The sequence below is a fragment of the Bos javanicus genome, chromosome 12, assembly GCF_032452875.1.
Source record: "Bos javanicus breed banteng chromosome 12, ARS-OSU_banteng_1.0, whole genome shotgun sequence".
Taxonomy (NCBI): Eukaryota; Metazoa; Chordata; class Mammalia; order Artiodactyla; family Bovidae; genus Bos; species Bos javanicus.
The window spans coordinates 29,702,764-29,716,501 of NC_083879.1; the positions used below are offsets into that span (position 1 = coordinate 29,702,764).

A 13,738-nucleotide genomic window follows, 5' to 3' on the forward strand; every position below is an offset into this window, starting at 1 on the left:
AGGAGAAGGGGATGACAGAAGATGAGATGGCTGGATGATATCACCAACTCAATGGACATGGGTTTGGGTGGACTCTGGGAGTTGGTGATGGACAGGGAGGCCTGGCGTGCTGTGGTTCATGGGGTCGCAAAGAGTCAGACACGACTGAGCGACTGAACTGAACTGAAGGCGAACCTACCGTATAGCACAGGGAACTCTACTCAGTGCTCTGTGATGACCTGAATAGTAGGGAAACCCATGAAGAGGAGCTATGTGTACACACACAGCTGATTCACTTTGCTATCCAGTGGGAACACAACTGTAAAGTGGGAACACAAGTTGTAAAGCAACTAAACTCCAATAAAAATTAACTTAAATAATTAATCCACTTACTTCATCTAACACAGGATATGGCCTGCCAGTGGCTGGCTGCATTTTGATTCAACCTCCTGTTTTCAATAAACCTTTCCAACCAGAGGGAACACACTCTTTAGCATCAGTATGTTCACATCTAGAGAAAATCAATACAGTCAAGATACCAGTTTTTTTTTTAAGCTGAAAGATGTCAAATGTTTATTTTAGGAGCTCCAGGGGCTGTGATAAGGAACTAAAGGCTGAGCAAATGGGGATTTAACCTCTCTACTTAGAGGGAGATGGCAGGAGGGGCAACACCTCACAACCCACCAGCTGACAAACAGAAACGGGGGCGGCCACGACATAAGTGGGACCCACACAGGAAGCACGTGGCTGAAGGACACACAAGACCCGTAACATTTTGCTGACAGCTCACATCACGTGAGGAAAGACACGTAACCCAAGAGGAAGTAACGAAGCTGCTTTATTAATTCCAGAGAGCTTTTCCTTGCTTAAACCTAACTTTACATGCTATGGCAGTTCATTGCTTTATATAATACCTCTAAAGTTTCTTTAAAAACCCTACCAACCACTTGCATCTCAGCAAACCATGCTCATTTGATGCTGTCAACATGTACTGCTTTCTTAAGCTAAGAGACAGAGTATATTTTTGCTAACTGTGTCCTAAGATGCTTTAATTCATCTAAATCAGAATCAAGACAAGTAGTTACGTAAAGGTCTGCTTTGCTGTTAGGGAAAAAAAAAAGTGTAAGATGTAAAATAATTTTTTTCTAATTTTGAAATTTGGCTGTATCAATTCTTCCAAAAGAGTATGAAAAATGAGTTCCTTGTGTACATTCCCTCACCTTGACCACAGCCTTGGCCGGACTGTTCTATCCCTCACATCCTCACCCCTGGAGGAGCCAGGACTGGGGCGTGACGAGCGTCCACTCCAGTCAGAACCCAGGGCATAGACAGTGAGAACCGCCTCCAGGGGAGTCAATGACAGCGCACTCAACTGCTCAGAGATGAGCACAGCCTGGTCTGTTTATTTCTTCCTTCACTGTTGTCTGGTTTCTGTAACCTCAAGTGTTTCTACCAGAGTGGTACAGAAAGAAACAGCAAAGCCCCAAGTCCATGCATTCTGCTTGACTGCCACAGTAATATGCGAGGACGGGGGGCCATCTGACTCCCCAGCTCCGTGTGTGTTTCAGATCATCTGTAGATTTGAAGTCCTGGCCGTCCTCACTGCTACTGAAAGTAAAAAGCCTCCTGTCACTGCTTCCAGCCAAGTCAGATCTGACCTTGAGCACAGCAGAGAATCAACACAGCTATCAAATACTATTCATCAAGCGTTACATTCCTAACACATCCAAAAAACTTCCCAGGTGGCGCAGTGGTAAAGAATCCACCTGCCAATGCAGGAGATGTGGATTCAATCCCTGGGTCAGGAAAGATCCCCTGGAGGAGGAAATGGCAACCCACCCCAGTATTCTTGCCTGGAAACTCCCATGGGGTCCAAGGGGTTGCAAAGAGTCAGACACGATTGTGATTGAGCACACACACACAAAGAGGTCACAGCACAGCTCTACTGTGGCAGAAGGAACTGGGGGTTCGTAGCCAGAAAACCTGAGTCCTGCTCCCCTGCTCAGTCTGCATGAAGTTGGGCCAGTCTGTCGTCCCATGGTCAGCTTCCTTTCTCTGCTATATCAAGCGAACAGCAGTAATTACCACATCACAGGGAGCTGTCAGCATGAAATCAGATGACAGAATACAGGTGAAGGGACTTCCCTAGTGGTCCAGTGGTTAAGAATCCACCTGCTAATGCAGGAGACATGAGTTTGGTCCCTGGTCCAGGAAGATTCCACATGCCATGGGGCAACTAAGCCCATGCACCACAGCTGCTCAGGCCCGTGCTCCGGAGCCCACGTGCCGCAACTACTGAGCCCACGCCCTAGAGCCTGTGCCCCCAACTACTGCAGTGAGAAGCCCTGCACCACACCTAGAGAGCAGCCCCCGATCACCACAGCTAGAGAAAGCCCGCACCCGGCGACGAAGACCTGGAACAGCCAACTATAAATACATAAACTGCGATTTTCAAAAAAAAAATGAAAAACACCAGAAAACATGTTTAAAAAAAAAAAAGGATTAGCAGTTAGAAGCAGTTACTGTGGCATTGTTGACTAAAACTAATACAATTACGGGTAATTCTCTTGACCAACTGGTGACAGAACTAGGTTTCCAAAAGCGGGGCCAGAGCCCCCTGGCCTGGCAGACTTCATGTCCATCAGGCAACATGGACATCAGAGTCCCTAAAATCCAGCCACCTATACTATCTTTTCAAACAAACATGTCCAAGTTTAAAGACAGCCTGCCACAGCAACTCCACTGCGAAGTTCTCAAGATATCTTTTAGATCTCAGGCTTCAATGACCTCAGACCCAATTAACAGCAGTAAATCAGTTCATCTGGTTTGGGGAGGTTTGGTCTTTATGCTCCTAACAGACTTGGAAGATTTTATAATTTTTATAAACCTTTGACTCAAAATTGAAATACAAAAGCATTTCATAAATATCTGAAAGGATTATCATAACCTTATGCAAAATAAGAAAGCAGTAAACAAACAAAGCTAGTGGAGGTGATGGAATTCCAGTTGAGCTATTCCAAATCCTGAAAGATGATGCTGTGAAAGTGCTGCACTCAATATGCCAGCAAATTTGGAAAACTCAGCAGTGGCCACAGGACTGGAAAAGGTCAGTTTTCATTCCAATCCCAAAGAAAGGCAATGCCAAAGAATGCTCAAACTACCGCACAACTGCACTCATCTCACACGCTAGTAAAGTAATGCTCAAAATTCTCCAAGCCAGGCTTCAGCAATATATGAACCGTGAACTTCCTGATGTTCAAGCTGGTTTTAGAAAAGGCAGAGGAACCAGAGATCAAATTGCCAACATCCACTGGATCATGGAAAAAGCAAGAGAGTTCCAGAAAAACATCTATTTCTGCTTGATTGACTATGCCAAAGCCTTTGATTGTGTGGATCACAACAAACTGTGGAAAATTTTTCAAGAGATGGGAATACCAGACCACCTGATCTGCCTCTTGAGAAATTTGTATGCAGGTCAGGAAGCAACAGTTAGAACTGGACATGGAACAACAGACTGGTTCCAAATAGGAAAAGAGTACGTCAAGGCTGTATATTGTCATCCCACTTATTTAACTTATATGCAGAGTACATCATGAGAAACGCTGGACTGGAAGAAACACAAGCTAGAATCAAGATTGCTGGGAGAAATCTCAATAACCTCAGATATGCAGATGATACCACCCTTATGGCAGAAAGTGAAGAGGAACTAAAAAGCCTCTTGATGAAGGTGAAAGTGGAGAGTGAAAACGTTGGCTTAAAGCTCAACATTCAGAAAACTAAGATCACGGCATCCGGTCCCATCACTTCATGGGAAATAGATGGGGAAACAGTGGAAACAGTGTCAGACTTTATTTTGGGGGGCTCCAAAATCACTGCAGATGGTGACTGCAGCCATGAAATTAAAAGACGCTTACTCCTTGGAAGGAAAGTTATGACCAACCTAGATAGCATATTCAAAAGCAGAGACATTACTTTGCCAACAAAGGTTCGTCTAGTCAAGGCTATGGTTTTTCCTGTGGTCACATATGGATGTGAGAGTTGGACTGTGAAGAAGGCTGAGCACCGAAGAATTGATGAACTGTGGTGTTGGAGAAGACTCTTGAGAGTCCCTTGGACTGCAAGGAGATCCAACCAGTCCATTCTGAAGGAGATTAGCCCTGGGATTTCTTTGGAAGGAATGATGCTAAAGCTGAAACTCCAGTACTTTGGCCACCTCATGCGAAGTGTTGACTCATTGGAAAAGACTCTGATGCTGGGAGGGATTGGGGGCAGGAGGAGAAGGGGATGACAGAGGATGAGATGGCTGGATGGCATCACTGACTCGATGGACGTGAGTCTGGGTAAACTCTGGGAGTTGGTGATGGACAGGGAGGCCTGGCGTGCTGTGATTCATGGGGTCGCAAAGAGTCAGACACGACTGAGCGACTGAACTGAACTGAAACTAGATTATTCAGAATGACCAAATTAAAATTAGCTAACTCTTTTTTTCATTTCTGTAGAATATGAAAACTACAACAGAGACCATCCCCAACTTTACCACTTTACTGCCAACTTGAAAAATGTGTTTCAAAAGAGAATATACCACCACCCCCATTCCTAACATTGATATATACTCAAAAGGCAGCTTCAAGATCAAATAAATCAATTCGAGCACTTCTGCTTGCTGTTTAAAAAAAAAAAAAAGAAGAAAAGCAGTCTAGTTCAGTTCCCTTGACATTTTTTTAATGAAAGGTATTTATCAAAAATCGTCTCTCCAGATTATGTGAAAAACAAAAGGATATTAAACCTAGGTTAAACTTATGAAAAATGAAATTTTTAAGTTCTATATTGATTTTTAATAGTATTTTAGGACTTCTTGTATAATGAATGCATATTTTATTTAGACTGATTTTAATAGGACTTAGAATTTATTGTGACTATTTTAGGTAACCATGAAGGTTTATAGCAAACGTACTTTTAAGATAGTGTTGACTATAACCAGACCTGAATTGATGTCAGTGTCTTAAACAATGCCATAATTCCAAATTATGATATTCTTTTATCTGTAAAATATGTTCCTCTTTAAAGCATCATTTGTAAATATCATATTATCACATAAATTATATAAATGCCCCACTTAGCTCCAATCCCACAAAAATGACAGCTGGTTTAGAAATCTCTCCTCTATAAATATCACACTCTTGGTAAAACTGAGAGTCTTTTCATGGAAAAAAAAATAAAATATGTGCTAAAATTAGAAAATGCAAAAGATTGTCTAATCCTCAACTTGAGAAAAGTGCTGTTTGAAGGTGAAAAAAACAGATAAATTATGTATTTATAAATAGGCTTTTTAAAAAACAGTATCATCATAATGCAGAATTCTGGAATGGCACCAAAAAATTAAATAGAAACATCTATGTGCAGGATTTCCTTAAGAAGGAACCATGGCTTGTAAGACAAACATTTTTTACTTTTCTCTGTATATCTACACTTGAGCAAATACACATCCTTACTTACAAGTTCTGATGTGTGAGTGTGAAATAAATATAAAAAGAAGGAACGGCGTGAGAAAGACATTCTCTCTGACATTCCGTTACCTTGAGAAATCCCCTCTCATTCTTCACAGCTCAGAGTCCACACTTGGACATAACAGGACACTGTTTTGCAAAATGGATTATTATCCACTTACAGTCTCTGAGATTGCCACAGCTGAGCATTTCCATTTCCAATTTAAAACACTGCTCTAATTAGTCCTTAGAAGGGCCATGGCCTCTCATGTTGCAACACAAAATTGTCTTTTCTAATTGATCTTGGTGATTGAAGTGCTATGAGGAGGAAGACTGATTATATAACTGCTTGCACTTCCAATAATATATCTGTCATTATCCCCTTCTTGAGCTGAGCTCATATTTGATTTGTCCTTTTTTTTTTTTAAGGCAGTGTGGATTTTTAAAGTTCAATAAAAATGAATAATCCAAAAAAAAACATACTTCTATCACCATGAAACTTCTTGCATGTTTTCACTGCAACAAAAATATCCTCCTTCTTCACTGGATTTCCCTTTAAAAAAAAAAAAATGCATACGTGAGTCAATGTATCTTAACAGCACACCCAAATTGGTTGTCACATGCTCTTGAATTCAAATTCACCAATGTCAGCGACATCAAACTTGTCTCCAGAATCAAGTTTCAGGGCACGACTGTATCTTGGAGGACCACAAATGCTTTGCTCAGCCAGTGGGGTGGGGGTGGGGGGGGGGGGGCTTCCCTGATAGCTCAGGTGGTAAAGAATCCACCTGCAATGTGGGAGACCCTGGTTTGATTCCTGGGTCGGGAAGATCTGCTGGAGAAGGAATAGGCTACCCACTCCAGTATTCTTGGGCTTCCCTGGTGGCTCAGCTGGTAAAGAATCTGCCTGCAATGCGGGAGACCTGGGTTCGATCCTGGGTTGGAAAGATCCCCTGGAGAAGGGAAAGGCTACCCACTCCAGTATTCTGGCCTAGAGAATTCCATGGACTGTATAGTCCATGGGTCGCAAAGAGTCAGACATGACTTGAATGACTTTCACTCACTCACTCATAGCCAGACGGAGACCAGAATCCCAGCTGTGCCATACCCCTGCATCACCTGGACGAATGTCCTCTAAATTTCCAGCTCATTCAGGAAATTGGGAGATAACCACCAGCACAGCTGCTTTTATTACTACTATTTATTTACTATGAACATCACAGGTGCCCAGGAAGTGTTGGTTTACCTTCCCTTTCCTTTTTCCAGCTGGTGAAAAATTTTTTTAAAAGGGAGAGAGAAGTAGAAGGATGTTTTAGTGCAAAGTAAGAGATGACTCCCTTTAGGGAGCCTGGCCTTACTTTGATGTTTACAGTATTTTTATGGCCCTTAATGGTCCACGCAAGTCTAGGCAACAGCGGTGCTCTGTCCTCTGCCAAAGGCAGGATTACGTCAAACACCTCGCAGGGGTGGGGGCGCTGGCTCCAGCCCAGGCTGGTCGCTCAGATGAAGGGGTCACAGAGGGGCTTGTGGACAATCCGGCCCCTAGGCTGTGGGCGCTTCATAGTGGGGCCAGGGCGGGGGCTGACCCCTTTATCACCATCTCAGGGCTGTAGGGACATTCAATCCTGATTCTGCATCATTTGGGGCTGGTTTCCAGCGACATGCAACTGCAGTTTCATCATGCCACTCAAGGCACTAGGAGGTCAACCCTTCCAGATTTTCCAGAAGAACATTAGAGAACAAGCAAGCACAAAGTCTAGAAAGACATTTCCCTCTCAAGTACTATGCCAACAGCACAGATTCTCTCCCACTGCTACTGTGTGTGTGTGTGTGTGTGTGTGTGTGTGTGTGTGTGTGTGAATACACATACTCCTCTTTGAAAATGCAACCCAGACCACTGTGTCAATGACTTGGAAATGAGGCGGTGAACCTGCTTATCCTTACGAGGAAGGGCTGCTAACCACCCAGCTGAGTGTGGTCTTTGGGTTCATCCTGGGGACTGGACCGAGGGCCCACCATGAGCCGGTGCATTCTCAAAGTTCTGGACAGTCTCAGGTGAGGTTGGAGTGGGGTCGCTGGCTGAGAGGAGGGTAGAGGTGGGCTTCAGGAGAGGGCTTGGGAACAACTGGAAATGTCTGACACTGCCTTTCTAGGAAACACACCAGGAACTGCAGCAGCTCTGTGCTATACCTTCAACCAAAGAACTGACTCAGGGGCCATGCCTCTGCAGCTCCGGGGTGCCCCCTTCTCCTGTGTCCAATAGGGTAACAATGGTGCTTACCTTACAGGGCTATCATCCCTAGAAACGTGATATATAGTTCTCACGGGGCACATGGCAAGTGGCGGTGTTTGATCAGTGTGTGAACTGCTAGGGCAACATCATGCACAACATGTATGTTTCCCTTTGACACACGAGGAAGCTGTCCTTCTGTTACTCACACAAAGTGGCAGGGAAGACTGGAACGAGGTGGCGCAGGAGGAGCCCACAATGTCTGTACAGAACTCGGGCACAGGCGTGAGCGGGAGTCCATCTCCTCCATCCCAGATGTAGAGCGCGATCTGTCACACAGGAAACCGGAGTGAATGAGAGCCAACACCACCGTGCACGGAGGTACGCCGTGTCTCCAGGGAAAGCTACACCTCCCCTTCTCTAGCGAACATCACACTGAACCACATCTACATGGCAGCATTCTGCAGGCTTCCCAATAGGTGGCGCTAGTGGTAAAGAACCTGCCTGCCAAGGAGGGAGACGTAAGAGACACGGGTTCGATCCCTGGGTCAGGAAGATCCCCTGGAGGCGGGCATGGCAACCCACTCCATTATTCTTGCCTGGAGAATCCCAGGGACAGAGAAGCCTGGTGGGGCTACAGTCCATGGGGTTGCAAAGAGTCAGTCATGACTGAAGTGACTTCACAGCACACACCAAAACAGTAATTCCATGTAGAGCAATCAAATCTTTTATTAACCATAAACAATTAAGAATCAATATCCTGGGGGACTTCCCTGGTGGTCCAGTGGTTAAGAATCCACCTGCCAATGCAGGGGACGGGAGTTCAATCCCTGGTCCAGGAAGACCCCACGTGCCACAAGGCAACTAAGCCCATGCACCAACTACCGAGTCAATGTGCTGCAACTAAGCCCGCAGGCCTAGAGCCTGTGCTCTGCAACAGGAGAAGCCCCCGCAATGAGCAGCCCGTGCACTACAAAAAGCACAGAGAAAAGCCACTGAGCAGCAGCAAAGACTGTGTGGCCAATACATTAATTCTTTTAAAAGAGAATCAATATTCCGACCTCCAAAAGATCTCAAAACTGTCATAAGCAATTGCAGGGAAGCTATTTTAAGGATTCTAAAGCATCACAGAGAAAGATAAAACGTAAGATCATCGTGACTCTGGTTTCCTGCAGGATGGTAATTACACACCCTGAATAACCAATGGGCTGAAACTATCTAAAAATACTGCATAAAATATCTTTAAAAGCTTTTTAATGTACTGCTAAACTGGCATAAAACGTAGAGCTCACAAAGACAAAACTGGAAAGTGAGAACCTGGGAGAGACGGTCCCTGAGGGTCGCTTTCCCTCGCAGGCACCAGCTGGGTCCTGGGCATGCTGAGGTTCTGATATGTGTTAAAGAGAATAAAGCCTGTGACCCACCCAAGTGGGGGTGTCTAACAGCAAACCCCCACATGAAGCTGGGACTTTGGCACTAGATGGGGAAAAATCATCTCCAGCTATCCTGAGATTTTGTAACCAAGATCCAGGCCTCCCTAATCTGTCACCTACATAGTCCAAAAATACCTTAAACAGAGTGGCCCTGAGTCAGTATGAGTCTCTAGCAAGTTGGAAAAAGCTAATGCAAAGCCTTACTGAGGAGCCTGCAACCTTAATAGGACTCGCGGACTGTCACAGGTGAAGTCCCCAGGAGCAAGAGCACTCAGAAAGATCACAGAAAGTAAAACAAAGACAGGAGATGAAGAGCGAGAGCCAGCGGACACAGCTTAACCAGGCCCACCCAAAAGAATCCAGGGATCAGAGTGATCAAGCACACAGATTAGAAAACTACTGTTTCATATGTTTTTATAAAGAAAAACTTTAAAACATGAGCAAAATTTCTGGAAGATTACACAGGAAAGCAAATTTGAAAAAGAAATATCTAAAACATCAGACATGAAAAATACAAGCTGAAAATGAACATTTTAATGGTAAGGATAAGCAGCCTATCCTAGACACAGCTGAATAAAAACTAGGGAACTAAAAGATGAAGCCCCCCAAATTATCTGAACTGTATCTCAGCAAGAAACAGAGATGGGGAACATGAAAGAGAAGTGCAAACCTCTAGCATATATCTAAAGTTCCAGAAAGAGTAACAGAGGGGAGGAGAAAATAGTTGAAAAGACAGTGGCTGAGAATTTTTTTTAATTGCTTAACAATTCTATTATAGAAAGGTCCAATGAATACTAAGTAAGAGGAGAAAAAAAATAGTCTGCGTCTAGACACTGGTGTTGCTGTTCAGTCGCTTGTCATGTCCAACTCTGCAACTGGAGCACGCCAGGCTTCCCCATCCTTCATTGTCTCCCAGAGCTTGTTCAGACTCATGTCCATTGAGTCAGTGATGCCATCCAACCATCTCATCCTCTGTCGTCCCCTTCTCCTCCTGCCTTCTATTTTTCCCAGGGGTCTTTTCCAATGAGTAGGCTCTTTGCATCAGGTGGCCAAAGTACTGGAGCTTCAGTTTCAGCATCAGTCCTTCCAATGAATATTCAGGGTTGATTTCCTTTAGGACTGACTGGTTTAATCTCCTTGCAGTCCAAGGGACTCTCAAGAATCTTCTCCAACACCACAGTTCAAGAGCATCATTTCTCCAGCACTCAGCCTTTATGGCCCAACTCTCACATCTATACATGACTACTAGAAAAACCATACCTTTGATTGGATGGACCTTTGTTGGCAAAGTAATGTCTCTGCTTTTTAATATGCTGTCTAGGTTTTTCATAGCTTTCCTTCCAAGCAGCAAGTGTCTTTGAATTTCATGGCTGCATTCACCATCTGCAGTGATTTTGGAGCCCAAGAAAATAAAGTATATGGTGTATGTGTGTGCATGTGTGTGTGTATATGTTAGTCGCTCAGTCATGTCTGACTCTTTGTGACCCCATGGACTGCAGCCTGCCAGGCTCTTCTGTCCATGGAATTCTCCAGACAAGACTACTGCAGTGGGTATCTATTCCCTTCTCCAGGGGATCTTTCAGACCCAGGGATTGAACCTGGGTCTCCTACATTGCAGGCAGATTCTTTACCGTCTGAGCCACCAGGGAAACTCTCTATACATACACACACACACACACCATAGTGAAACTGCTCCTTGGAAGAAAAGCTACGACAAACCTAGACAGTATTAAAAAGCAGAGATATTACTTTGCCAACAAAGGTCCATCCAGTAAAAGCTATGATTTTTCCAGTAGTCATGTATGGATGTGACAGTTGGACCATAAGGAAGGCTGAGCACCAAAGAATTAATGCTTTCAAACTCTGGTGCTGGAGAAGACTCCTGAGAGTCCCCTGGACAGCAAGACGATTAAATAAGGAAATCCAAAAGGAAATCAACCCTGAATATTCATTGGGAGGACTGTTGTTGAAGCTGGAGTTCCAATACTTTGGCCACCTGATGTGAAGAGCTGACTCATTGGAAAAGACCCTGATGCTGGGAAAGATTGAGGACAGGAGGAGAAGCGGGTGACAGAGAATGAGATGGTTGGATGGCATCACTGACTCAACAGACATGAGTTTGAGTGAGCTCTGGGAGGCAGTGAAAGATGGGAAGAGTGGCGTGCTGCAGTCCACGGGGTCGCAAAGAGCCAGACACGACTGAGTGATTGAACAAGTGAAAACCGCAGAACACCAAAGACAAAGATCAATCTTAAAAGCAGCCAGAGAAACAGCAGACTCGCTACAAAGGACCCACGTGTGAGTGATGGCTTATCACCCAACACAACAGCAGTAACAGAAGAAAGGGCACAGGGGAGCGGCACTGCTGTGATGAGAAAAGTCTCACAACCCGGACTCGAATACACAATGTGATTATGTCTCAAGAACAAAGTTGAAACAAAGTATCTTTAAAGGGAAACCTGAGAATTTGCCACCCCACTAAAAAGGAAATTCTGAATGATATACTTCAGGAAGAATAACAATGATCTCCATTAGCAGGGTCCAGAAGCAAAACAAAAGAGTGAAGAAATACAGGGTTTAAGTTAATGCAAATGGTAACCGCATAAAGTAAGGACAACATCCGAGCTGCAGATTTAAAAGGAACGACAGAACAAAGCTACTGGACAAAAGAGCATCAAACTGAGAGAGGGATATGTTCTCAGGTCCTTAAATTTTCAGGATATTGATTAATTAGCCATGGTTAGGTAAGCATCACCAGTTCAATGGACTTGAATTTGAGCAAACTCCGGTAAACAGTGGAGAACAGAGGAGCCTGGCGTGTGGCAGCCCATGGTGTGGCAAAGAGTCAGACAAGACTTAATGACTAAACAACAAGGTTAAGCATACATGTTAAAATGTTTAAAATAACCATTAAGAAACAGACATGGAGACTGAACTTCCAAAAGGGTTAGGGTTAGAAAGAGAAAAATGGGAGGGGGAACGAAGGTGCAAAGCAGGAAACATGGGCTCGATCCCCGGTCGGGAAGATCCCCTGGAGCAGGGAATGGCAACCCATCGCATAATCTTGCCTGCAAAATCCAATGGATAGAGGAGCCTGGTGGGCTACAGTCTACAGGGTCACAAAAGAGTCAGTCACGACTAAGCGACAGACAACAAATCTGAAAAATGTCAATGTAAATTTGCTACATGGTTTGAAGACAAAGGTTGTCAAACTGGGAGAAAAAGATAAGCATATCCTCTTCAAGAGAAACACAACAAAAGATGAGGACATGGAAGTACTGAAAGAAAAAAGATGAAAAACACTTATGAGGCAAACACCAAACGAAAGCTAGTATGGAAGTGTTCCTGTCAACAGATGAACACTGAGGCAACAAGCATTCCTAGAGATAAAGAAAACTTTACCAAGAGAACATGACAAGTCTAAACCCGCATGCTTCTTACTGACATGGCCCCAGACTATAAACAGCAAGAGCTGGCAGCTCCACAAGGAGACACTGTCGCCACTCAGAGGGAGGCGTTTCATACCCTCCCTTAGTAGATGACGTATCAAGCAAACCAAACAAAAAAAAGGAGGAAGGGAGAGAGGGAGGAGATATGTGAAAAGCACACAAGATTAACTGATGTATCTATTTCTTCTTTAACAGATATAAGTGAAAGTGTGAGTCACTCAGTCGTGTCCAACTCTTTGCAACCCCATGGACTCTAGCCTGCCAGGCTCCTCTGTCCATGGGATTCTCCAGGCAAGAATACTGGAGTGGGCAGCCATGCCCTCCTCCAGGGGATCTTATTGAACCAGCGGTCAAACCCAGGTCTCCTGCATTGCCGGTGGATTCTTTACCATCTCAGCCACCAGGGAAGCCCCAGTAGATATGAAGAGACTAATATACCCTCCAATCAGAGCACATTTATCCTTTTCTCCATTTGTAAAAACTGAACATGAATCCGGTCTTAGAGCTAAGCCTAAAAATATTTCAAATGACTGTTATACAGACCAGTCGTGCTAAGCTGGAAATCAATAACGAAACACAAGAACAACACACAAGTACACTGAGTCACAGTGAAAAACGTATTTTTAAAGTGAGTCCCAGTCACAAAACAATCTAAAAGCTTCTGCTATAGAGAAACTCTTACAGATGATCACCATGACATGTGTAAAAAGTGTTCACAGAAGCAGTGACTGTAATAGCAAAAAGCCAGGAGTGACCCAGAGGCCCACTACCAGGAGGCTGGGCAAAGGCACCATGGGATAGTCCTGAGACAGGCTGCTGCAGACAGTGAGGATAAACTCATTACAGCTGCACACAGCAACACAGATGAGTTTCAAATCAAATTATAATCATATTCATGGTACAGTTCTGCTTATATGAAGCCCAGAAGGACGCAAAACTACACAGTATATATTCAGAGACACATTCCTACATTATAAAATGATGAAGAAAAGGGGGCAAGGGAGAGGACTCAAGAAAGCTATTCACTCTGGTGAGAATGAAGCGGGGTCCTCTTGGGGAGACACCAGGCAACCAGTCAAGCTCTCTCTCTTAAACACAGATATTCTGACTGATGGTTATACCTTTCAGGTATGTTAAGAGCTTTTTTTTCTTTTTATGTGT

The 13,738-nt window shown here is 44.2% G+C and overlaps 1 protein-coding gene across 2 annotated transcripts in view; it reads right to left on the minus strand.

Annotated features, from left to right (window-relative positions):
- B3GLCT (beta 3-glucosyltransferase) overlaps positions 1-13,738 on the minus strand; it is a 120,884-nt gene that overhangs the window by 37,822 nt on the left and 69,324 nt on the right. For both annotated transcript variants that reach the window (XM_061434833.1, XM_061434832.1), the window contains exons 9-10: positions 7,905-8,024; positions 5,949-6,018 (exon numbers count right to left, since the gene is read on the minus strand). In XM_061434833.1, the coding sequence (XP_061290817.1) occupies positions 5,949-6,018; positions 7,905-8,024 (190 nt within the window). The remainder of the gene's footprint in view (positions 1-5,948; positions 6,019-7,904; positions 8,025-13,738) is intronic.